This window comes from Suncus etruscus, chromosome 2 (assembly GCF_024139225.1).
Source record: "Suncus etruscus isolate mSunEtr1 chromosome 2, mSunEtr1.pri.cur, whole genome shotgun sequence".
In the NCBI taxonomy this organism is placed as follows: domain Eukaryota; kingdom Metazoa; phylum Chordata; class Mammalia; order Eulipotyphla; family Soricidae; genus Suncus; species Suncus etruscus.
Window position 1 is genome coordinate 150015418 of NC_064849.1, and position 27363 is coordinate 150042780.

At 38.0% G+C, this 27363-nt stretch overlaps 1 protein-coding gene across 3 annotated transcripts in view; it reads right to left on the reverse strand.

Moving 5' to 3' along the window:
* FAM172A (family with sequence similarity 172 member A) overlaps window positions 1-27363 on the reverse strand; it is a 446910-nt gene that overhangs the window by 131964 nt on the left and 287583 nt on the right. For all 3 annotated transcript variants that reach the window (XM_049769145.1, XM_049769144.1, XM_049769146.1), the window contains one exon: window positions 21067-21151. In XM_049769145.1, the coding sequence (XP_049625102.1) occupies window positions 21067-21151 (85 nt within the window). The remainder of the gene's footprint in view (window positions 1-21066; window positions 21152-27363) is intronic.

Here is a 27363-nt window from a genome sequence, read left to right on the forward strand (position 1 = left end):
ACCTAATCTACTGAAACTTAGCTTTTTGAAATCACTGGTGACCTTCCAACTGTCAAATACAATGTCCTTTGAAAAAATCTTCATCCCATCTAACTGTTCTAAGTTCTTTTTTGCTCCCTCCCTTTCCTTTAAATTTTTTTTACGAAACTATGGTAAAGTTAAATGTTTATTTTAGTCGTCTTCTCTTCTAATCGCCAATCTATTTCCTACTGCCCCCAGAGAGTCAATATCTGCATTCTTATATCAACTTCTACTTTAGAGCTGGTGGGGCTGGTTAATGGCATCATTACCTATGTAGCCTCCAAGCTTAAACCTAAAAACTGTTCTCTGATTTCTTATAAAAAAAATGACAAATAAACGTAGAACACCAAATGTTATACAGATGCAAGACATTTAAAGTGCATTCATTTAGACTACTTTAAATTAATCCACAATAATTTCTCACTGGAATCATCATAACAGTTTTACTATTGACTTTTTATTCATCTTGCATAGTTAGTAGAAATCATTTTCAAAAATAGTAAAACTAATCAAACCCAACCCAACATAGTCAAACATAAATCTAATTATGTCACTATTCTCTTAAACTTTTATTTTTTCATGACTGAAATTTTATCGCAATCAACAATGCGATAAATTCCAAAAGAGACCATCTGATTTCTTCCATTTGGTCCTTCATTCCCTTTCTTTACTATCCTCACTATTACACTTATCCCAGTTCCCTGTGAAAACTCATCCCAGTTTCCATCTGTGAAAACTCAATACTCCATGGCATTATCTCACTTTGCCCACAAGATGTCAAGCCTTTCTTTCATGACTATTATGCCATTATTCATACTAATCCTGCTATTTGGGACGGCTTCCTTTGCTTCCTGTTCCTATTCTTTCACATCATTCAGCTCATCTGTCATCTCATCAGAAACTCCAGGAATTGGAGTGATAGCATGGTGGCTAGGGAACTTTCTTACAAATGGCTGGCATGGGTTGCATACTTGGAACCCTATATGATCCCCTGCGCCAGCCAGGAATGATCCCTGAAAACAGCCGGGTGTAACCCCTCCCCCCCAAAAGGAAAAAAAGGCCTCTCCTGATCAAACTTTCTAAAACATTTGAGGGTCATAGCACCATGAGTCTAAATTAAAAGCAACACCAGAGATATTACAAAAATGGTCTTGAAACAATGACAGAAGGAAAAGAGGAATCTGTAAATCAACTGCCATCTTTACAGTGTATGCATTTGATTATTTGCTCTCTACATCTCCACTGTCTCTCTGGCTGGAATGCATGCTAGCAAAGAGCAAGGTTCTGTCAGTCTGATTCACTGTGAGAGCTTCAGCATCAGAAACTATACTTGGCACAGAGAGGGACATCAATAAACATTGTCCAGAGTTATATAAATGACTCCGGCAGCACCAATGCTGACAAGACTTCTGTATTTGCCTGGGCTTAGGTCTCAAAGTGACAATCTAGAAAACCAAGTTTACAATATACAAAGTTTCACTTAGGAATAATCTTGCTGATATATAGTCTTTTCAGGTATATTGACATGAGCTTTTCTATTCTACTCAGAATTACAAAGCGATCAATGTCTGCTAAAAAGAATGAAAGGTGAATTATTATAGAAGAACAAAAAAGAGCAATTATACATACTAAGGGCAACATATTAAATTCAGCTAATTTGCCAAAAAAAAGAATTATAGAGAAAAGGTTCATTAGTTGTCTAAAAACAATAGTTGAATAAAAATGTTTTTAATGAATCGGAAAAAACGTGAGTTCAACTGAATTTGAGGAAATCTTATTATATTAACTGGGTTAAAATGTACTAGCCTAAAACATTTACTAAATTAAAAAGTAAGGCTATATTAACTTGATGGGTTTTAAAATTAAGTTGGGTACTTTCAATTAAGGTTTTCATTGTACTTGGTCAGATATCATCCGTCAGTGTGCTCACATATGCATATGTGCTGTCACAAATAAAAGTTCATATTCTCAAGAGAAGTCTTGACATTTTAAAAGTGTATTTAATGTACTATGGAAATGGTATGGGGAGGGGTGAGCAGGAGAATATACTTGGTTGGAACAGAAGTAGAATCTGAGGAAGGCAGGTGACAAGAAGGCCTGAGACAAGAGCCCTGTTGGGCTGGGGTGTTTGAAAGCCTAATCCATCACCTTCAACAAATAGAGACCTCTTAGTAAGTGATTAGATTACATTGCAAGACTCAGGCCAGCCTTATCTATAGGGAATTACAAAGTAAGGACAAGAAACACATCTTACAGGTCCCTGTGCATTTATAATCTAAATGGGAGGGGCGGGGAGAAGAGAAACTGTCAGGACAAATTACGGGACAGTTATCCTTGTTCTAAGAGAATTGAGCAGTTTTTACTCTTGGGATCTTTGCAATAAAGATATTGATGTATAAGTAAGTATAAATGTGCAAAAATCTCAGTTTGCACGTTATTATACTATACTAAGAGAGGAAAACCAACCACTGAGATCCATTATGGTCAAGAGTATGGAATAAGCTATAAAAGACCCATTAATGGTAAAATATAGGGAACAGTATAGGGTATAAAAAATTCTTCTAAGAAAGCTAATAAACCTATTTCTATATGGTTTGGTTCAAGTTTTACCTCTTTGAAAAGAGCTGACACCACACTCATCTCTCTCTATCTGAACTTACTGATTTGCTGTAATAGTTATCTGGAGTTTTGAGTGCAGAATTCACATATGGCACCTTCCAAATGGACGTGCTTTACAAACCAATGTGCAAATGTATAAGTTATAACTTAGTGCAAAACCAAACCAAACCAAAGACACACCCTTAGATCAATTGAATAGACTTGAATATTCTGAAACTGACCCCAAAGAATATGAATAATTAGTCTTTAATAAAGTGGCAAGAAATATGAAGCAGACCAAGGAAGGCCTCTTTAAAAATTGGTGCTGGGAAAACTGGTCACGTACATACAAAATAGTGAACTCAGATTGTTCTTTAATGCTGTGCACAAAAGTCAAATAAAAATGGCTTAAAAACCTTGATATTAAACCTGAATCCTAAGATACATAGAGGAAAACTTCAAAGGTAAAACACCACTGACTAAGTGGAAGCAAAAATAAACAAATGGGAGTACATTAAACAAAGAAGCTTCTGCACCTCAAAGGAAACAGTGACTGGGATACAAAGACTACCCATGGAATGGGAGAAATTATTCATTCATTATCCATCTGATAAAGGGTTAATATCCAAGATATATAAGGCACTGGATTAGCAAAAAGCAAACAAAGGAATAAAAACAAAAACCACCACATCTAACCCCACCCAAAGATGGGGTGAATAAATGAACAGAAATTTCTTCAACTAAGAAATTTAGATGGGGGGCCGGGAAGGTGGCGCTAGAGGTAAGCGCTAGCCAAGGAACGGACCGCGGTTCGATCCCCCGGCGTCCCATATGGTCCCCCCAAGCCAGGGGCGATTTCTGAGCACATAGCCAGGAGTAACCCCTGAGCGGTCAAACGGGTGTGGCCCAAAAAAAAAAAAAAAAAAGAAATTTAGATGGTCAAAGATTTATAAAATAAATGCTCCAAATAATTAATCATCAGGAAATGCAAATCAAAACAACAAGATATCATTTCATGAGCAGAGATGTGCACACATCACAAAAAAATCAGTTCTGGCATGGATTTGGGAAGAAAGAAACTAGCAAGTTGGGAATACTGACTGGGCTAGGCTTTTGGAAAATAATATAGATCCCAAAAAAACTAGAATTTGAGCTTCCATATGATCCAAAAAATACCACTCCTAGGAATACGTTCTAAGAGCCCTAAAACGCAATGTTATAAAGCCCTCTGCTTCTCTATGTTCATTGCAGCACTATAATCAGTATCTGGAAACAACTCAAGTGCCCAGAGCATATTAGTGGATAAAGAAACTGTGGTACACGTACACATGGAATGTTATGCAACTGTTTGAAAAAATAAAATCACAAAATTTATTAAGGTTCATGGATATGGAGAGTATTATGTTGAGCGAAATGAATTAGAGAAGAGACATAGAATAATATCACTCATTTATGGTATATAAGAAAAAAGAGTAATAATATGGTAATAATAACAATAAGATGGTAAAAATTTCAAATACAATAAAGATAAGGGCCAGGATAACTAGTACATGATATGAAGCTTCCCACAAATAGGCTAGAGCTAAGGCAGGAAGGGACCACTATGACAGTGATAGTTGGAAATGATCATTCTGGGCAATAATTGAATGCTGAAATGAGATAAAGTGGTAGGGACTATCAGTAGCAATAAAGCAAACTATATTGTCTAAATGAGGAAATGGGGGGAAAGAAAGTGTGTGTGTGTATGTGTGTGTGTTTGTGTCTGTGAGAGAGGGAGAGAAAGATAAAGAGATAGAGAGATGTATTCTGGTGATGGGTATTGTACATTGCATAACTAAAACTCAATCATGAACAACTTTGTAACTATGGCAAACAACCCAACTGTATTATGAATAACCTTGTATCCATGGTGTTTAAATAGAGTAGTTAATTAAAAATAAACAACCTCCCAAACATGTGGATGTAATGAGATTCTGGTTTTGACTTGCCATATACAGTTGATCTACTATTTTTTTGGAAAGGAAGACCACTCTTGCTTTCTCTTTTATAGAAATTCATCTCTCCCAAAGAGTTCATGCTTTAGACAAAAATACAGGACTTTGCTCAATAATATATAAGAAATGATAATTTTATCTCATGAGACTCATATTCAGAAAGTGAAAAAAGCTCACAGAAGAGAATGAAAAGAGAATTTTTTTTAAAAAAAATTTCATTTTGTTGAAACCAGTGTGATTTACAAAGCCCTTCATAGTTGGATTTAATACATATAATGAATAAATCAGGTCCAATCCCACCACTAGTATGGAACTCCCTCCACCAATAAAGCCACAGTACATCCTATACCATCACCCTTCACCCCCTGGCCTGCCAGTGTAATAGGATAATAGGCCTATTTAAACTTAGATTGTTAAGGTTTAGGTCTCTTGATTCTATTGTCCTTGACTTTGGCTTGGATATTTAGTTCTGTCCTTATTTTTTCCCCACCAATGCATCTGAGACTACTTGGTCACTGTCCCCTAGTCTTTCTTTATTCCTTTCTTCTTAGTTTTAAAGAAAAATGCAGAAATATGTGTAAAACAAGGTACTCTGTGTCCCAAGGTTCTGTGAAAAAGGCAGGAGCCCCTATTTATGGATAAGAAATTGAAAAAAAGAAAGAAAAAAACGGTGTGTGTGTGTGTGTGTGTGTGAGGCTTTTTTTTTTTTAAATAAATATTTATTTAAGCACCATGATTACAAGCATGTTTGTAGTTGGGTTTCAGTTATAAATAGAACACCCCCTATCACTGTGCAACATTCCCACCACTAATACCCCCACACTGGTTGTTTTTATGTTTGTTTTGTTTTCTTTTTGTTTTTGCATAGATGCAGCAAAATTTGGGGAAAATAGAAAGGCAAAACCTTTGACCTACGAACAGGAAGACCCTACCCATGAAGCATCCTGTCATAAAACCAACTAGAAGCTCTAGGCATACTAAGTTATCTAACTCCAAAGTCTTTCTTTGTGGTCCCAGTAAAAGTTCTTCTAAATCATAGTTGTCACAGTCAGGTTTCTGTAGTTAGAGATGAGAATTTCTTTTGTAGGAAGAAACTTTTTGTGGTCTGATAATTCCTTTGTTGTTAAAAAAAAATTGCAAATTTATTTTGTTACCATTTTCATCAGTGATTTGGGATTTCTGTGTATTTCATTAGAATTTTTTTTTAAGAATAGCGGACTGAAAACGGTATCTCTCCAGTGATGGCTAGAGAAAGACAGATTGAGTTTACTCCAGGCGAGGGAGACACCACCTTGGCCCTCACAAATGAGATCTGAGCAATGTTTTTCTCTTTTTCTGCTCTGAGGTAGCTGCTCAGACCTTGAAAGATAGTGAATGATGAGCAAGTTCAGGAATTAGACTCATTTCCTGCCAACAACTCACTTCCTTTGCTTCTGACAGGTGTGGCCTGATGGCCGACTGTTAGCAACCATGAATGGGGGCAGTTCACCAGTAAGTTGGAATTTCTCTACTTCCGCATTTCACACTGAGAAGCTAAGCTTAGCCAATATTTTTTCAGTGAAACACCTGCCAGAGTGGCATGATTGAATTGAGGCAACATTTATCTTGAGAAGTTAAAACACAAACCTAAGAATCGTTTGTGAACTTGATCAATCTCTCCCCTGGCTGTTGTAGGTCCAAGCTAAGTGCAGAGATGAAGACCTTGAAAATTCTGGTGAAGGAGATTTGCAAGAATCCAGGAGTAATAAGTTCAGCAATAACTGAACCTTGGCCACATCCCTAGTTTTGTTGCCACTTTGCTTGTTTATCATTGAATCTTTCTGAGCAATCTGTTGGGAACCAGACCAGGTACTAGGTACTGGGGGGCAGAATGGACATAGCATTATCCCTAAGAGGTCACAGCCCATCTGGTGAATTCAAAGGATAATTCCAATTTCCATTCAAGGATCTTGCTAAGGAGCTCAGTATTTCACAATAGAAATTCTAACTCCAGCCCACTTCCCAAGAGAATGTGTGTGTGTGTGTGTGTGTGTGTGTGTGTGAGATGAAGGAACTATTCCTGGTTCTATGCCTAGGAGTTACTCCTAGAGGTGCTCAGCAGATATCACTTCATTATATAGATATATAATTAATATAGCTAACATAATAATATATATATAGATAACAAAAGGCAGATAAAGTTCATCTTCCAAAAAAAGCTAAAAACTAACTCCATGAAGTAATTAAAGCAAGCCATAAAAGTAAAACTGAAAATATTTTTCTAAGTATTTTATCATTCTAGGGTAAAATCAGTCGCTATTTTTGAACAGTCAGTTATAGAACCCCATAATTAAATTTAAAAAGGACATAGTGTGAAGGTGTATATTTATTTAGGTATTGGTTCATTTTTATAGAGCTACCCAAGTGATAAACTGAGTCCAAGAACCACTCTTAAAAATATCTAGCCTGAGGCCCGGAGAGATAGCACAGCGGCGTTTGCCTTGCAAGCAGCCGATCCAGGACCAAAGGTGGTTGGTTCGAATCCCAGTGTCCCATAAGGTCCCCCGTGCCTGCCAGGAGCTATTTCTGAGCAGACAGCCAGGAGTAACCCCTGAGCACCGCCGGGTGTGGCCCAAAACCAAAAAAAAAAAAAAAAAGAAATATCTAGCCTGGTAATATAGACCTGATGGTTCAGTGCTCATTCTTGGTAGTGAGGGTTTCACCAAGGTCATCATGATAATCCTCATTAGAGCTTTTGAAGGTGAGGGATAAGCTTAGGATCTCACTTGAGCTACCTCTTGGCACTATAGCATTTATTTAATATTTATTTAATATTGGGGTATGTGCGTACTTGGCTGTGCCCAGTGCTTATTTCTGGATCTGCTCATGAATCACACCTGGTGGAACTCAAGGGACCACATGTGTTAGGTACTGAGCATCAAACCTGGGTTAGCCATGTGCCTTAACCTGGGTTAGTAGTGCCTTAGCTCCTGTATGATCTCCCTCAGAATATTTATAATTCTAAGTTTGTCAATAATCCTGGTATTATTGACAAGTATTAATTTGTTTTCTGGTGAAAATATTGTACTTTGGTCATATAGCACTTCTTAAACTGATATAAATTCTAGAAAGACTTGATCTTTTATGACTGACAAAAATTTAACTGAATATAAGGTAAGTTTCTAGTTAAAGGAATTTCTTACAAGGATATGCTCTAGATTAGTTTTTTCTTTTTTGTCAGGGGGGCCATACCTGACAGTAATCACAGCTTACTCTTGGCTCTACACTCAGGAATCAGTCTTTTTTTTGTTGTTGTTGTTTTTTGGGCCACACCCGGTGGTGCTCAGGGGTTTCTCCTAGCTGTCTGCTCAGAAATAGCTCCTGGCAGGCACGAGGGACCATATGGGACACCAGGATTCAAACTAACCACCTTTGGTCCTGGATCGGCTGCTTGCAAGGCAAACGCCGCTGTGCTATCTCTCCGGGCCCTCAGTCTTAGTGGGGTTCAGTATATCTGAAGTGCCAGAAATCAAACCTGGGACAGCTGTGTACAAAGCAAGTGCCTTACTGGCTGTACTATATCACTCTAGCCTATAAGAATTAACTTCTTAAACTGTGGGTCATGGCCTCATATGGGGCTGCATAACTTAAAAACATTTGCTTGAACATTAATTTATTGTTTTATTGTCAACAAATAATTTATTGGCATATATCCTCTACCTAGGGTTGTATAAAAATTTATTTGGTGAAAGGCATTAAAAAGTTTCAGAAACTCTGTTCCAGAGATTCATAATTTTGAAAGGAAGAGTAGTAAATAAATGATAGGCTTTTAGAAATTAAAGGACAGTATGGAAGAATAAGACATTGGCAGGCACAGGAGTGAAAGGAAAAGACTTTCTGTAAAGTCTAAGTAGTTGTGGGAGAATGAAGAAATAGAACAACTTAGTACAAAAAAACTGAGGATGTTAAAACTGTATTTCAATGGAAAATATATTGGAAAGCTATGACGGAAACTTTAAGATGATAATGACAAGATCAAAAAATATTGAGATCAAGGTAATCTAGGAAATATAAAGTAGCAGGAGACAAATGACAAAGATTTTGATTTCCATGCTGAAAAGTAACAATTTCTCTAAACTTCAAGTACAGATTTGCTAGCTGGAGATTTTTAATAACAGTTATAGGAAGTCCTTGCTTTCTAGGGTAATATGAACTAAAACATGAATTGAACATGAAATGATTAAAATTGACATCAAAGTGATCATAATCAATGGGAGAAACTATGATTTTTCTGAGACCTTTAATAGTCTTATTATCAAAAGGTTTTTGTTTTACTATCAACTAAGCATGAGTAGGGGGATATAATCTAAAGCATTAGTAAAACATTAGGGGAAATATGGCGGATAGTCATCAGAAGCAGAGGAGCCTCGAGACACAAAAAGCAGCTCATCCCTGTGCAATCCCCAGCATGAAACCCTGAAACCCCTGAGCCCAGAGATGGGGCATCATACTCCTGGACATGAAGCAGTCACTAGATCAAAAATCAAGTTCCTAAGGAGATTGTCTGAGAAAAACATGGCAGTGGGAGTGGGAGGGCTTAAGCAACAGATGCAGAGCTGGACAATACTGCATGGCAATGTTCCCAGAGACAGGAGTCTCAGTGAGTGGCACCCTGACTTGATTCCATAGCAGGGCTGAGAGCTGTGGAGATCAGTGCAGGCCCATAAGCATGCCAAGCTTGCAGAACATGGATGTGGACATCATCGGCACTGAGGGAGTTCAGCAGAGGCAATGTAAAGTGAAGTAGAAGGACCCACAATCTGACCGAATGGGCAGTGGTTGCCTGGCTTGTGAGAAGGTAGGCTATGAGATAGCCAGCAGTGACAGTGAAGCTGGGGAGCGGTGTTATGGGAGCCAGGAAACTGTCAGTCAGTGGCATTGTAATTCAGTCCTGTGGCAGAGCTGAGAGCTGTGAAGCACAGTGCGGACCCATCATCATTGCCAAGCTTGTGGGATACAGACATTAGCACCTAAGAAGAGCAGCAGAGGTAAGGCGATCAGGCTGTGAGACAGAAGGCTAGAAGATAGGTCAGCAGTGACAGTGAGGCTGGGGAGCCACTCTTTTTACAGGCATCTTTTTTTCCTGGCCCCATTTTCCCTTCCTGGGCGACCCAGGCAGGGCCACAGACCAAGTCTGCATTTTGAACTATGATTCCTGCAACCAGAGAAAAGAATGGCCTTGAGACGGGAGACCAGCAGCTGTGGTGACATTGGGCAGCTTTTGGAAACAAAAAGACCATTGTGAACTCAATCTAGTGCACCATGAGAAGAGTGTAGCCACTCCACTTTGCTCTGCAATCACAAGCTTCTTCTAATGAAGGAGTCCCATCACAACACATAGAAAACACCACTGTACTGCAAAAATCACAATGGAAAGACAACGCACAATCCACCCCACTTAGTGAACGAGGATGAGGATTGAGGATTGAACTAACATCAACCATCTCTATAGCATCTCTGATAAGGACTTTGGAGAGGCAATGTGGAGAATGTTCAAAGAACTCAAAGAATAGCCAATAAAACTCAAGAGGATATGAAAGTAGAAGTGAGAACACTTCAAACAAAAATAACAGGACTTGAAAAACTTAGTAGGCATAATGAAAAACTCACTGTTGGCCTCACCAGCGGAGTAAGAGATGATGAGGACAGAATCAGTGATCTGGAAGACGAACTGTATAACAGTGCCATTCCACAGAAGAAGTTGGACAAGAGACTTAAAATAAATGAACAGAAGATGGAAAAAATCCTCAAAAGCAAACCAATGAAAATAGACCTTTGGGATAAATTCAACAAGAACAACATAAGAATAATTGGGGTCCCACAGAGACAGGAAGAAAACCCTATTAAGAAGCAACAGTCAAAATCATTGCTGAGAAGTTCTCAGAGTTGAAGAGTCCATGTGCTTACATCCTGGATTCCTGAAGAGTACCAGCTAAAAGAGACCCACATAAAAGCACCTCAAAGCACATTCTAGTCACAATGATGAAAACCACAGATATATTATACTGAAAGTAGCAATATTAAAAGGGGAAATTACATACAAAGCAGCATCCTTAAGATTTACAGCAGATTTATCACAAGCAATCCTCCAGGTCTGAAAGCTGTGGTGGGATATAGTGAAAAAACTCAATGAAAAGAAATTTTCATTACAAATACTTTGCTCAGCCACACTTCCATTCAGGTTTGAAGGAGGAATATATCATTTCACTAAAAAACAACAGCTCAGGAACCTGAGAGATTCAAATACAATGTAAGAGAAGAACTGAAGGGTCTACTTTAAGGCAAGACAGGCCCCACAAACACACCAAACTTCTACAAAAAGATGGCACAAAACCCCATGACAATAATATCACTCAATGTAAATGGACTAAATGTTCCAGTTAAGAGACACAATATGGAAAAAGGGATCAGAAAATTGAATCTTCAAAGAAGAAATAGAGATGACCAAAGACACATGAAAAAATGCTTCACATCATTCAACACCAGGGTGTTGCAAATCAAAACAATGAGACATCATCTTATACCAGAGGCTAGGACACATCACAAAGAACAAGAACAACCTATGCTGGCAAAAATGTGGGGAAAAAGGGCCTCTCATTTACTAATGGTGGGAATGCCGACTGACCCAGCTATATTTTTGGAAAATAATATTGATATTACTCAAAAACACTAGAATTTGAGCTTCCATATGCTCCAGCAATACCACTTCAAGGGATAAAAACACAACGTAGAAAAGCCTTTTGTATCTCTATGTTCATCACAGCACTAATCACAAAAGCCAGAATTTATAAACAACCCAAGTGCCCAAGAACAGATGCATGGATAAAGAAACTGTGGTATATCTACACGATGAAAGACTAGGCAGCTGTTAGGAAATATAAAATCATGAAATTTGCTTCTACTTGGATGGATATGAAGAGTATTATTTGAGTGAAATGACTCAAAAGGAGAGGGACAGGCTAAAAATATTCTCACTCATTTGTGGATTATAGGAAAAAAAGACTGTATGGCAATAATATCCATATCCAAAGACAACAGAGATGAGAACGAGGAGTATCATTCTATGGTAGGAAGCTTATTACAAATAGTAGAGTAGTGGTAGCTAGGTAGATAGCAGTGATAGGATAGGTAGAGATGGGACCACTAAGACAATGATAGTTGGAATTGGTCACTCTGGACAAAAACTGGGTGAACAACAGATATAAAGTATAATGTAAAGTATCTCTTCATTAATAGTGCAAACCAATGTCTAAAAAAAAGAAAACATGGGGTAGAAGGAGAGAGAGTCTGAGAGAAAATGAGAGCTACAGTGAGAGCTAGAGAGAGAAGGGGAGAGAGAGAGAGAGAGAGAGAGAGAGAGAGAGAGAGAGAGAAGGGGGAGAGAGAGAGAGGAGAGAGAGAGAGAGAGAGAGAGAGAGAGAATGTCTGGCAAGGGGGGGAGGATACTAGGGAAACTGGAGACATTGGTTGTGGGAAACAATCATGGGTGAAGTGTAGTGTACATTGTAAGACTGACATACAATCATGAAAAACCTTGTAACCATAAAAAAAAACAGAAAAAATGAAAAAAAATAGTACAATATTTGTAACATTGAAAAGTAAATTGACATCTTCGTTAAAAACTAATTAGAGCTGGTTCACTGGGTAAGTACATGCTTTGCATATGAAAGACCCTAGATAATTTCTTTCTACTATATATATAGTTCTTCAGAGACTGCCAGGAGCCACTCCCAAACATATAGCCTGTAACATTTGGTGGCCACCCAAACATAAAAAAATGGACAAAATAACCTTAAGCAAACAAAAATCATGTTTTGGTTGCTGAGCCACATAGTGCTAAGGACTTACTCCTACTTCACTTGGGGATCACTTCTGGTGAGGTTCTGGGTAACTGAACCTATAGGGTTCAAGTAACTGAACTTATAGGGTAACTGAGATTAAAGTGAGATCATCTGTATGAAAGGCAAACACACTGTACTATCACACCTGCCCCCAAATACACAAAAATTATTAAAATTTGATTTTGGAGGGAGGGGTTTGAGAATGGACTAGCAGTGCTCAGAGGCCCAGGGACCTTTTCTCAGCATTTCTCATTTGACCCAGTCAGGGTCCAATGCAAGGTCATTAGACTGTGGTGCTACTGGGGCCATCCAGAGCTGTGGATTACTTAAGCAGAACTTCAGTGCTTGAGGGCCACCAAGACCACAACTTTCAGTGCTCAGGAGTATCCATCTTCTACATGTCCTGGTGTAGGAGATTGGGAAGGGGGCATCACCTATTGTGCTTGGTTGACCATATGCATATACTATACTTTATAACCCTAAAATAATTTGAACAGTGACTGACTTAATATATACCTTATGATACAGTTCAAACAAATATTTTCTATCTTCGGCAAAGATTCACAATTTGAAGTCTGGATCAGTTTTAAACATGAATTGTTTCAAAAGAAACACTAATTTTCACAGCTGTAGGGTAGGTCAGTGAATTAAGACTTCTGTGTTGAGGGGCCGGGCGGTGGCGCTGGAGGTAAGGTGCCTGCCTTGCTGGCGCTAGCCTAGGACGGACCTCGGTTCGATCCCCCGGCGTCCCATATGGTCCCCCAAGAAGCCAGGAGCAACTTCTGAGCGCATAGCCAGGAGTAACCCCTGAGCGTCACAGGGTGTGGCCCAAAAACCAAAAAAAAAAAAAAAAAAAAAGACTTCTGTGTTGTGAAGAAGTTTGAAAGTCCTTAATGTTTTTCTATATACCATCTTTTTCACTCATCTTCCTTTGCTTAGGAACAATTTTGCATATATATATATATTACATATATATATATGGTTTAAGGGGTACTATAGAATTATATAGAGAAGTACTAGTACTAGTGAAGATTCTTAAATTATATTTAGTTTCCAGATAATTCAATTTTCCAGAAAACATTTCCAGAAATCAACAAATTATTAAAAAATTCATTAAGCATTAGGACTAACCTCTGTGAAGAACTATAAGAAATAGAATAAAACAGGAACTTGAGAGGTATATCTTGGGGGCCAAAGTGATATTCAGAAGGTAGGGTGCTTGCCTTGCATTTCACCAACCCAGATTCATTTCCTGACATACCATCAGGTTTCTCACATCTGCCAGCAGTGATTCTGAGTGCAGAGCCAAGAGTAAACCCTAGGATTTCCAGGTGTAGCCCCAAACCACCCAACCAACCAAAAAAAAAAAAAAATATATATATATATATATATATATATATATATATATATATACATGTTTTTAAGGTGTTGATAAGCAACTCAAAGATTTTTTCCAATAGAAAATATTTGTTCTATCTACATTACTGTACCTACTTTCCATTTGAATTATTTCAGTACCAAAGAAAAAACTTACTTTAGATGTTCCAAATCATTTCTAAAAAGCAAAGCATACTTTTCTCAAGATGTATATACAGAGATATTTTTGCCAACATTAAAATTTAGCAATAATGACTACATCTGTCTGTGACAGAGAGACAGGTAGGGAGGGTAGAGATGGGAGCAGACAAGAAATATTTTGGCAAGAGAGATATCTTGTGGTTTGAGGGAGGGGCATAACACTCAATTAAAGAGAAGTGACAGCAGGGAGCCCAGGTAACCCACATAGGTCAGAAAGGGCAGGCAGAGTATGTGGACTCTGGAGAAGTAATTCCATAGCCTACAGAACCAAGATTCTACAGGTAGGGAAGTATGATAATATGATTGAATTCACACACAGAAACTGAACCAGAAGAAAGAGAAAGAAAAAGGGAAAGTCAAGGCGCGCGCGCGCACACACACACACACACACACACACACACACACACACACACACACACACACACACACACACACACACACACACACACACACACACACACACACACAGAGCAATGATCCAGACTGAGAGAAAGAAAAATAGAGGACAAGCGAAGCACAGTTATAGGAAAGGAGATCAATAATTAACATATGGTAAAAAGGATGAATATTTCTGCTAAGTGCCATTTACCCTGACTTACTTTTTCAGTAATTAGAGACATTACATAAAGAGCCAGGAGATTTTGCTACAAGGGCAGTAAGAGTCATAAGATTCCACATTAACTCATAACATAATTTTCAAGTATAAATGCCACTTCATACTATTTGATTATTTACGCAAGAGCATTCCAAAAATGGTTAGCTTAAAATCTCTTTAATCTTGAAAGGGAAGAGTTAGCTCAGTAAAAGGAGAGTTGCCACCTTTACTGCCAAATTCTTCGAAAGATTTTTTCACAAATCAGTTCAGAAAGCTGTAAAAAACATGGTGGCTATTTTTAATTCATTTTTTAAAAGTGAGATTTCTAGAAGGAGGCAACTTAGATTCACTGTGATTTCTGAGATATTAAAGAGCCCATATCACAGAATAATACTAGACTTATTAAGTATATTTAATTGGGGCAAGTAGAGGTAACCCACATAATGTCACATATCTAGATAGGTTGTTTTTAAATGGTTCCCTACTCAGTTATTTGCTCAGAGTTCCTGATTCTGGCTAATTAACACGAATGAATCACTCACTGAAAACACAATAATTTCTGGTGGTCAAGATTCAGAATAAGTATCCCTTATATTAACTAATAATTACAAGGAAGCATAGAACAATGAATAGGCAAACTAATTGGTGAATAATAGCTACAAGGCCAATTCTATAGTAATGGAAAAAAACTGCCTGAAAAGCACTGTAAGCTAATTATTCACTTAAAGGACTTGAATATAGATCTGTTAAATAAAAAAGAGGAATATTACAATCCTTGAGCATACAAACTATGGTATAATATTATAAATGTTAATATGCTTTGAATTTTAAGGTCTCCTTACAAGGCAAAATATGGATTTTTCAATCACCCAATTAATTTGAACTGCGTCTAAAACATATTAGACAACTCATCTTGTCTACACATTCTGAATGACACACAGTCTAGAAGCAATTACTGTTGATTCTTCATTGCTCTCTTCAGATGGAAGTGATTATTCCCTAACAAAGGATAGATAAAACTCTTCAGTGTCATTCCCTCAAGACAGAATTTTTAGCAATAGACTGAAGTGAATAGTTAGCAAATATTCTGGAAGTTCAGTCAGTGTAAACAGTCAATCTGGACTATTTAAGCAAAGAAAAATCTGGGTTACATTAACGGGTTTTCTACAATTCAAATTCACCTAATACTGCTAATTTCCTACTTTCTGTTCTTGTGGGGAAATGGAGTTTGACAGTTAGGCATGTGTTATCAACACCCAGAATCAAGACAGGATTATTTAAATGTAAAATTTTTTTCAAGTCTAATTTTTGACTTATGAGACAAAAATTTAATTTTTTGTTTTTTGTTTTGTTGTCTATGGGCCACACCTGGCTCTGCGTTCTGGGATAACTCTGGCAAGGCGTGGGGGACCATCTGGGATGCTGGATACAAGACCTGGGTGGGCACATTCAAGTCAAGCATTCTACTTTGGCTTTATGTTTTTCTATAAGATTTCTAATTTTTAGGTAACTAGACTTACATGAAACTTTTCAGGTTAGCTGAAATACCAGATAAAAACTTGTTCCATGTGGCCATAGTCATAGTCAGCAGGTTGGGCATTTCCCTTGCATATGGCCAGCCCTGGTTTGATTCCAGGCATCCCACCTGGTCCCTGGAGTATGCCAGGAATCATTTCTGAGTGCAGAGACAGGAGTAAACCCTGAGCACCTCTGATGTGCCTAACCCCCACAATAAAGTTATAACTAAAGCAAGAAAAAATGTGATACTTTCAAATTCTAGCAGGACATATGCTGTCATTGATCATCTAGTATTGTGATTTTTTTTTTTAACCATTGTGGCCCACTTTTGACCTTGTTTCCTTCCTGTGATCCCCTCTCCTATCACTGGCTCTTTGTTGTCTCATGCCATGGTTTTGTATTTACATGATTTTTCACCTGTTGAGGCCTTGGAATATCCTCTGGATCCACAAGAGGCCATATGGTTGCCAGGTGAAATATACTATCTGGGCCATATAGTTTTGGTGGATCTAAGCTAAGGAATTTCCTTAATGGCAAGTGGCAAAAAGAATCCATGACCTAGAACCTTTTTTTTAAGTGGTAGTTGGGGGCCTAACCTGGCAGATGTTCAAGACTCACTCCTGGTTTTGTGCTTAGGAATTACTCCTGTTGGGCTGGGAGGACCAGATAGGGTCTGAAAATCAAATCTAGGCTGACTACACACACACAGCCATTGTGAGCCAAAACTTTCCAATCTATGATTCTGGTGCCAACTGATATTAAGTATGTTGAGATACTGCCCTTTTATATTTTAGATGGGCAAGGAGAGGCCTTTCTACTCATGCCAATCATATCTTAAAACTTACAATGTTAGAGCCCGGAGAGATAGCACAGCGGTGTTTGCCTTGCAAGCAGCCGATCCAGGACCTAAGGTGGTTGGTTCGAATCCCGGTGTCCCATATGGTCCCCCCCATGCCTGCCAGGAGCTATTTCTGAGCAGATAGCCAGGAGTAACCCCTGAGCACGGCTGGGTATGGCCCCAAAACAAAACAAAACAAAACAAAACAAAACTTACAATGTTAGAAAATGTGATATCTACATCTTTATCCAAGTGTCACATAAAGTTAAAGGGAACGGTCTTACTAACTTCTAAGAAACTGTGTATTATGATCACTATAAACCTTAGAAGTGGCAAAATGGGTCTGTGGCCAGGTTCTTGAAGATTCAGAAAATAAGTTAGCTGGAAGAGAATAGGGTACAGACTTCTGAGTTGACGAGGTACCCACAATCTAGAAAAAGCTCTTTTAAAATCAGAGAAGAAAACACATTTTCTCCTTCAGAAATGGCAGAAAATGGCAGGGGTCTCAAACTCAATTTACCTGGGGGCCGCAGGAGGCAAAGTCGGGGTGATCCTTGAGTGCAAAGTCAGTAGTAAGCCTTGAACATTGGGGGGGGGGGTGGAAATGACCCAAACAACTAAAACAAAACAAAGCAAAAAAGATTCCTCTAGGACAGGGCCACAAAATGTTGTACGGAGGGCCGCAAAAGGCCCGTGGGCCACGAGTTTGAGACCCCTGGAATAGGGGGTGTCCTACATATGACATCTCAGTATGTCCTTTCCTTGGTTCCCACATAAAAAAATTTCAAATCCTTTGCTTGACACTCTTTCTGCTTTACATTTTCTTATGCCATATCCCACTATTAGTTATTAATCTCCCAAGCTAATTCCTAAACAACAGAGTTTGAGTCACATGGGTACAGTGACATCACAGTAGTGGAATGAGCACGTGACTTAATGGAGATAGAGCTTCAAATAAAAAAGCGAGAAGGCAAGGAAGACACAGAAGAAGCAGGGCCAGAAAACAAAGGAATATCAGATGATTTGGAAGAAGGGTTCCAAATTTTAAGATATTTTTGACGTTTTCTTTTTTCAGGACATGAACTTGTTCCTGATAATGGCACTCAAACCAAAGCAAATGATGGAAGAATTGTAACTATATAGAATTATTTCCAGAACAACAAAAAAGGAAAGAAGTCAGAAATCATGATGCATTTCCATTTAGTTATACCAGGTACTTCAGGCTCTACTGATTCCCCTTCTTAATTCAAACTACTCCTGATTCCCCCTTCCTGATTCAAACTCCAAACTCCTCCAGCTTTCCTGTCCAGTTTCAGAACCAACCCTTTTTCCACTTTGGAAAAGTGGCAATAAACATGATGGCAATAAAAATAATATAGAGTCCACTTTAGGCAGGTGGGGATAATGGTTTTGTGTCCTAACCTGCTTTTTGTTCAAGGGTCAATTATATAGACTTTATTTATCATTTGTCTCTCTTAATAGTCTATGCTCTGTTTGGAAACTGTATCTTTTGTAACTGTTATACTATAGCCTTGGTACCTATATAATATCTGGCCCAGAGCTGAAACTGAAAGCAGGTATCCAAGGAGGTAGATGGAGGGCCTGGAAAGCATAGAAGCCGTAGCAGCAGCAGTCACATATACCCAGCCTTAGACAGAACTACTCTGGGACGGAAAGTCAGGTAGTAGACATTTCTAGTTTATGCATGTTGTGGAATGTGGTTTGCCTGATGGCATGATGTAGTGACCAGGAACACTTCTGTTTCGCCTTCCCTGTCTTTTTCAGTATCTCTAACAAGTGTGCCCAGTGCGCATATGGTTAGTAACTTTATGATAAAGGATAAAGCTTCCTTTCTAGGATACTTATGCCACCAAGGACAGACACAAAAACTGACATTGAAATAAATACAACCCTGTGGGGTCTAGCTTACATTTAAGAGTTCTGGCTAATTCTTATCTAAGCAGCTTTATATCCATCTTCCCTTAACAACTCTGTTCTGTGGACTTGAGCTTCAATATCAGATGTAAAGTAAATATTAGTACAAAGATTGCTGATCTGTCTTTGGTCAAATCCCTGTAACAAATCCTGTCCTACATCCAGCCATTTATTTTTTAATTTGTGGATACTTAATCTATTACTAAAATTGAACGGTAATTCTAAATTTAATACTCATATGATTCTGTGGTCAAATGGGATATCAATGGGAACAAATTTGAGCTGCAAATGTAGATTGATGAGTTATTCAACATACACAATTCTAACTAAGGATAAATAAAATACTTTATCTTTTATTCTTACTTTTTGGTATTAGCTCAGATTATAAACATGTGTCCTTTTGTCAACTCGTTAATGGCACATTTTTGATGTATCTGTACTCTTTTGGCTTTGTTTCAAGCCCTATCTGGCTATACTCAAGGCTTATTCCTGGTTTTGTGCTCAGGAATCTCTTCCAGTTAGGCTTGGGGGCCATGTATGGTGTCTGGGACTGAACATGGGTAAATTGCAATCAAGGCAAACTCCCTACACACTACTGTCTCTTCAGCCCCTGTATTTATTTATTTTTGTTTCTTGATTTTGGGGTCACACCTGTTGGTATTCAGATCATATCCTGGCTCTGCTCAGAGATTATGGCTGGCATGACTCAGAGAACCATATGGGGTTTCTGGAATCCAACCCAGGTCAACTACATTCAAGGCAAGAGCCTACTTTCTGTACTACCTCTCTGGCTTCCAAATAGTTTTTTAGCCAATATTTAAACTTCTTTCCAAATGATTTTGTTCACATGTATAAACATACCTGCAACTCAAAGTACTAAATGAATTGCTCTACTTGGTGACTTTTATATGAAACACTTCGTATTCCAAATTTTAGTTCTTTCACTGGCATTTATGGCCAAAGCAAGCACACTTCTGCTTGACACCCAAAATCTGAGGCCAATGCTCACACTGTATACCATCCAGATTGGTTAGGAATTCTGAGTCAAAACCGTAAAGTAATAAAAACTGTCACCTTTCCTCTTATCAGGGATTAGAAACTAGAGTACAAATCCGATCGACTAGAAATCAATGCCATCCTTAAACTGTCTGGAGTCAGCCTCCTTCCTGAGGTGCTCACCTTTCTACCTCTTTCCTTTATAAGTAGGTCAATCTTGTTTCTATTCCTTGTGAACATTTTGAGATCAATTCCAGTCCTTACTCCTTACATTGCTTTTTCTTTTGCCTAGAATGACATTTTACACTACCTCATGTAGTCCAAATGCTACCTACAACACAAGGTCCAGAAAAAAACATTCTGCATGAAATATTATTATAAAGACAACATTCTTCTCTGAACTCACAGTTTTGACTGTCTGTCAGATCACTGAGTTTGTACTCAACTAATTAGGCAAATAATTTGCTAGAGATCTTGTATGGCTATTCAATCATCATCATCATCATCAACATCATCATCATCATCAATCATCAACGTATTTTAGTCTTCCAAGCAGAACTCAGAAGGCCTGGGGGTCCCTCCTGGTAATTCTTAATCAACTGTGTTGGAGGTTCATCATGAGTGATTGAGGATGCAATGCTGCTCAGGCACTGCAGCAACAGGGATTGCCCAGGGTACTGTGGAGATGCTCAGGGCTTTCAGATAGATATGCAGTGGTGCTTGGGGAACCCATATGGTGATGGTGAGAAAACTATGGTAAGTCATATGCAAGAAAGCCTCATTATCTGTACTATCTCTTTGTCTCATCCAGTCCTTATTTCAACCCACTGTTAAATTTATGTACATTCTTATTTCCATAAGCTTTAACAAACATGGTCTCTATTACTTATCAAAAAACCACTTCACTTAATTTACTGAGGTTGTGGGAATGCATTTTTAGCTGTTAAACAAATTTCTAGAAGTAGATAAGATCCCTGCTGCATGTTACCAATAATAATTTTTAATGATTCAAGGTTACATCAATGTGCTTAATTTAAAAAATAAATTTCCACATTTTGGTTTGAATTTTTTTACATTATAAAGAGCTCCATATATCTTTCATCAAGCACATACCTGCTGAGACCCGGGGACAGTCAGGAAGCATGGATTCCACTGATGTGTCTAATGGTTCTGAGCTAGAGACCCAGTTACAACAGTTCTGCAATATAATAGAGACAAAACTCTTTAATTAAAATTCATGTTAGGACCAAAAGTTTATGCTATAGAGATTTATTTTATGTAACAAAAATAATAAATTTATTTTAATATACTGCAAAGTGTTATATATAAGTAGTATTTACTTATAACCAACATGACTGGAATAAGGTTTATAGTTATAACTTAGTAAATAATTTGTACAGATGACAAAAGAATATGTAACTTTCTGCGAATTATAGTACTATATGAATTTTCCTAAGAGATAGCTACATGGTTAATGAGTAAATATAAAGATAAAATTAAGGAACTTTTAGAGGCCCATATTTTTAAATCCCAAGTAAGAAAATGTTATTGAGAACTTGTAAAAGAATAGGTATTATTTTGAAACTACATTCTTCATATTTGTAACAATTAAAGAAATAAAACTTTCACTTATGCTTAAAATATTGTCCATATTAAAAGAATTGTTTTGTAACTTTTATTTCAACCTGGTTCAAAGAGACTCTATTGAAATAGTCCAAAAGAGAACAACTTGCTAAATAGGAGATCTGTGTCTGAGGACACAAATATTCAATATTAATGATCAACCACTATAAAAAGATGATTTGCAACTCAGATAAATGAAATAAAAATCATCTATATTCCTTCCAGGTATTCCAAATCTAAAGTTGAGGTCTGGCCTTAACTAATGTTGTTACAAAAAACATCCCACCAACAAACACACACACAGACACACTGACACAGACACACACTGAATTTCCAGACAGATTTTATTTTAAAAGAAATCATCCTATCAATCATGTTGGTGAAATCGCTGTTTGCTATTCTGGTAAACAAGCGTGTATTGTATATTTTTAGATGCTTTCTACCCTGGTCGTGCACCATGGAATTTGTCTTCACTGTGGAAAGATCCTTGACTGGTAGATCAAGTGTCTTATTGTATTTCCTTAATTCATTCTGTCTGGAAGAAGATGTCAGCTGTGTTGCAGTGAAGAGAGAATTTCAAAGGCCCCAGTCCCCACCAATAAAGGCTGAGGGATGGCTTTTGAATAGATTTGTCAAGGCAACCCTACTGTTCTGGGACCAGGGAGAGCAGGAATAACATAAAGGAAGGGTTGCTGTATGAGATTAGAAAGTGAAGTTCACAAAGCATGGCAGAGTTTTGTAAGAAACAGTAGATCAATGAAACTATTGAACTGTGCAGAAAAAAACCATGAAAACAAACACAACGTCTAATAATGTTCTTAAATGCTTCTTCTCATTTTTAAATTTAAAATAGATAGAATTTTAGTATTGTCATGTATTATGAAAGCTTGCTAATTTAAAGAGATCTATATTCCATAACTTGCACTTCTCATCTTATTAGCTAAATGCAAAATTATACAATACAAGAGAATAGAAATGATAAAAAATTGGATTGTAGAAGATATTTCATACATTTAAAATAAGGAAAATTAATATTACATTGATAGACTACATCAGAGAGTTCTAGATAATGCAGAAGATTAGAACACAATTAACCAGCTTTTATATACAATGTGACACTTACTTGTAAGAAATAAGTGTTCTCCAAAGCAGTGTCAAGATATGTAAATCGATGATTTGTTTTATCATTCATCACAGCCCCTAATAAATTCAAAAATTATGACTTTCTATAGGTACTAAAAATAGGCTTCCAATGATACAGGGAGATAACTTCAATGAAGAATGACTTTCTCTTTTCTCTTTTTTCTTAAACAATTCAGTCTTTTCAATGGCAGCAATTAGCACTACCAACAGACAAGCAGTGATTAGGTATATATTTTGTTATTATTCATCCTATTAGTTACTCTCAAATCTGATGAAATTTGGCTATTACTTTTGTGATATGTCAATTTTAATTTTGTTGACCTGCATGTCACATTAGTAAAACTATGCCTTACATTTCTAGTATGTATTAATACAGTATTAATACATACTTCTAGTATTCTACTGTATTAATACATACTGGTATATTATAATATACAGATAATAAACTTTGAACATGTTATCTTTCAAAAGCTAACAAGAAAAGAAAACATGGTGAGATAATCTATGTCATAAAAAATCCCTTTCAACAAAACCAGTAATTCACTAGCTATTTCACGTAACATTGATATGATAGATTATCACCAAAGGACACCAGATTCATTCACGTATATATTTGAGGTGGATGGCCAGTTCAGAAAAGGACACTTAGATGTTCAGTGCAGTCACAGCAGTATGGGACTAAGATCAGGGTGGGAGGGGCAGGTAGGAATATTTATGATATTGGAGGATTCAGAGAGATAGTACAGCAGGTAGGGTGCTTGCCTTGCATAGTGGCTAGCCCTGGTTCAATCCCCAGCATCCTATAGGATCCCTGAGCACTATCAGGAGTACCGTACTTTCCGGCATATAAGACGACTGGGCATATAAAACGACCCCCTATTTTGCAGTTAAAACATAGGTTTAGGCCTATATTCGCTGTATCAGACAGAACGTTCCTGTGCTGCATGTGCTGCATGTGTTCTTTTGCTCATGCACCAAAGTGTGCCAATCACAACAAGCAAAGGTTCAAAGGTTATACTGTCATAGACTTCCTCTCTGACTCTGGCCAATGTGAGCAGGCTTTTTACAGTGTAGATTCGGGTCCAGAACATCGTCTAATTTGCATGCATCAAAAGCCTGCTGGATTGGCTGAGTTTGAGAGGTGGTCCAAGCAGCCTTGCAGTGATTGGTGCAGGATCGAGTTGGAAAATTCGTTTTGTGGCAATATTCAGACAGTTTCGTTTAGCTGCATATTGAAACATTTTTCAGGATATACTCGGCATATAAGACGACCCCCGATTTTTGGTTGACTTTTTTTGTTTCAAAAGTCATTTTATGCGCTGGAAAATACGGTAATTCCTCAGCACAGATCCAGGAGTAACCCCTGAGCATTGTCAGGTATGACACAAAAACAAAAACAAAAACAAAAACAGAAACAAAATATGTTGAAGAAGGAGAAACATTTCTAGGACTCCACTGAATTTGCTCATGACAGAGGAGAAGATTCATTTTATTTACTGAAGCTGACTGAGTACTTTGGCCAGACATAAAATTCTAATGATTTTAGTTGGAAAAGTAAAATCAGCTAAAAGTATGAAGTATGAAGTATGCCCTCCTTCAGCTTCTTGTAGATCCAGGAAAGCCTGTCTTCATAGCAAAGCCTCATTGTCTGCTAACAGGAATTTTCAGTATAGCTGGGCCGGGGGTTGGGGGTTGGGGGAGAGCTGTGGTAGTTTGCAGACCAAGTCTGTGTATGGCCCAAGCTGAGAGTCAGAGCTTTGGGAATACTCAAGGCTACAGATCCCAAATGAGCAGTATAGAGAGGATTATGTATTAGGGGAAGAGGGGCACTAAATCTAATTGTCTGAAGAGGCTGAGTGCTAAGACTGGACACAGAATAAGCATGACTTTTTGTGGTATTCAGGATTAAACCCAAAGTTGCACATGCAAGGAATATGCTTCACTACTAATCTCCAGCTCCCGTTTTGGTAGAATTGCAGTGATTTTATAGCGAGTGTTCAACATAAAGGATTACCCACTGTCTCTTGAAAACCAGGAATAGGGATGCCTCTCTTCAAGTATGTCACAACCAAAGCATTTATTTGTGGATTGGACCTGAAGACGAGATCAGGGAGTGTGACCATAGTGTTCGTATTTGGTATGAATCTAGTTACAGTGGAGTGGAGAGTTCAAGGGACTTTATATCTAGGCTGGCCCACTCAGCCAGGACAGTGAAAAGAAAATCTGAGAGTTTGACTCCACTCTCTCTATTACAATGAGGTCATGAAAAACAGAAAAGAATTCTGAAAAAAAGACTGACAAAATTTTCTTCCAGAAAAAACAATATAAATACCAGAAATAAAAAGTGCTGTGACAGAGAAAATAAAAATCTTTAGAAATCAATCTTATTTGCATTGAAATGGGGAGTTCAATAATAACAAAATAAAAATTAACTTCATTTTAGAAGAAACCAATAAGATATACTAAATCAGGGGTCTCAAATTCGTGGCCCACAGGCCATTTGCAGCCCTCCGTACAACATTTTGTGGCCCGCGGTCAGCCTTCAAGTATCACAGTATTTGTGATTATTTGCTTACCGAATAATTGCAATAAAAATCACATTAATAAGAAAAAAAATGACATTAAACATTTGTATACCCTAAGCAGTTCTCTTCAAGATATGTGAATGTTTAATGCGATTTTTTGCAATTCTTTTTTTTACTAATGCGATTTTTTATTACGAATATTAGGTAAACAAATAATCACGAATATTTTGTGCCTAGCGCAGACGTCATTTCCGCTGCTCCTGCCCACTGTACCTTGCATTATCGGAGGCCTAAGGGAGAGAAGTTTATTACAGAATTCGATTTTGTCATACCTTCATCATGACTTCATCAGTGAAGAGAAAGATTGATGACGAGCGCAGACAATTTCAGAAAAAGTGGGAGACACAGTATTTCTTTGTTGAGTTCCGGGGCATCCCCACATGTCTTATTTGCTCAGAGAAAGTTGCAGTGCACAAGGAATACAAATTGAAACGCCATTATTCAACTAAACATGCTGAGGAATGTGCAAAATATCAAGAAAATGAGAGAGCCAAGTGGATTTCCAGTCTTAAAGTATGTCTAATGAGGCAACAAGATTTCTTCAAGAGGGCCCGGAGAGATAGCACAGCAGTGTTTGCCTTGCAAGCAACCGATCCAGGACCAAAGGTGGTTGGTTCGAATCCTGGTGTCCCATATGGTCCCCTGTGCCTGCCAGGAGCTATTTCTGAGCAGACAGCCAGGAGTAATCCCTGAGCACTGGTGGGTGTGGCCCAAAAACCAAAAAAAAAAAAATTTCTTCAAGAAAGCAACAAAGAATGCTGCATAAGTCGAAGCTAGATACATGGTTAGTGAGATGATTGCTAAGGCAGGGAAACCATTCACAGAAGGTGAGTTTGTTGAAAAATGCATGTTACAGGCTGCAAGTATTCTCTGTCTGGAAAAGAAAGGTCAGTTTAGCAAAATCAGCCTTTCTGCCAACACTGTGGCAGAGCACATTTCTGACATATCAAGTGACATTTATCATCAACTGTATGAGAAAGCCAAATGTTTTGATGCATACTCAGTTGCTCTTGATGAGGGCACAGATATAACAGACACTGTGCAGCTCACAATTTATGTCCGTGGTGTTGATTGCAATTTTGAATTGACAGAAGAGCTGCTCACAATAATTCCAATGCATGGCTAGACCACTGCTAATGAGATATTTTGGCATCTGTGTGATGCCATTGAGAATGCAGATTTGCCATGGAAGAGGTTGGAATAATAACCGATGGAGCGCCATCGATGACAGGGAGGAAAAATGGACTGGTGGCACTTGTTCAAAAAAAAACTTGAAGAGGAGAGTGTAGAGAAGGCCATTGCTCTTCACTGCATTATCCATCATCAGGCCTTTTGCAGTAAATGCCTGCCTGCTGTGTGACAATGTGATGTCTGTTGTTATGAAATGCATCAACCAAATCAGATCCAGGGGCTTAAAGCACAGGACGTTCCATGCTTTTTTAGAGGAAATGGAGTCAGAATATGGAGATGTACTCTATTTCACCCCGGTGCGTTGACTCAGTAGGGGAAATGAACTGAAAAGATTTTTTGAGTTGAAAGAAGTGAATGCCTTCATGGAGAAGGATAGGAATGCTGTTTCTGAGTTGAGTGATCACAAATGGCTCATGGACTTAGCTTTTCTTGTTGACATCGCTCATAAGCTGAATGTACTAAACAAGATGTTACAAGGCCCGCGGCAGCTTATCACTGCTGCCTATGACAGCGTGAGAACATTCTCCACAAAACTTGTGTTATGGAAATCCCAGCTCTCTCAGACAAATCTTTGCCATTTCCCAGCATGCAAGGAACTTGTGGATGCAGGCATATCATTCAGTGGTGAAAAATATGTTGATGCTATTTTTAAGCTAGAGAAGGAATTTGATCACAGATTTGCAGACTTTAAAAAGGACAGAGCCACTTTCCAAATTTTTGTGGACCCCTTTTCCTTTGATGTGCAAAATGCCCCTCCTGTGCTTCAAATGGAGTTCATTGACCTGCAATGCAACTCTGATCTCAAAGCCAAGTTCAGGAAGATTAGTGGAAAAGCAGACATGCATGGGCAATTTTTGAGAGAATTGCC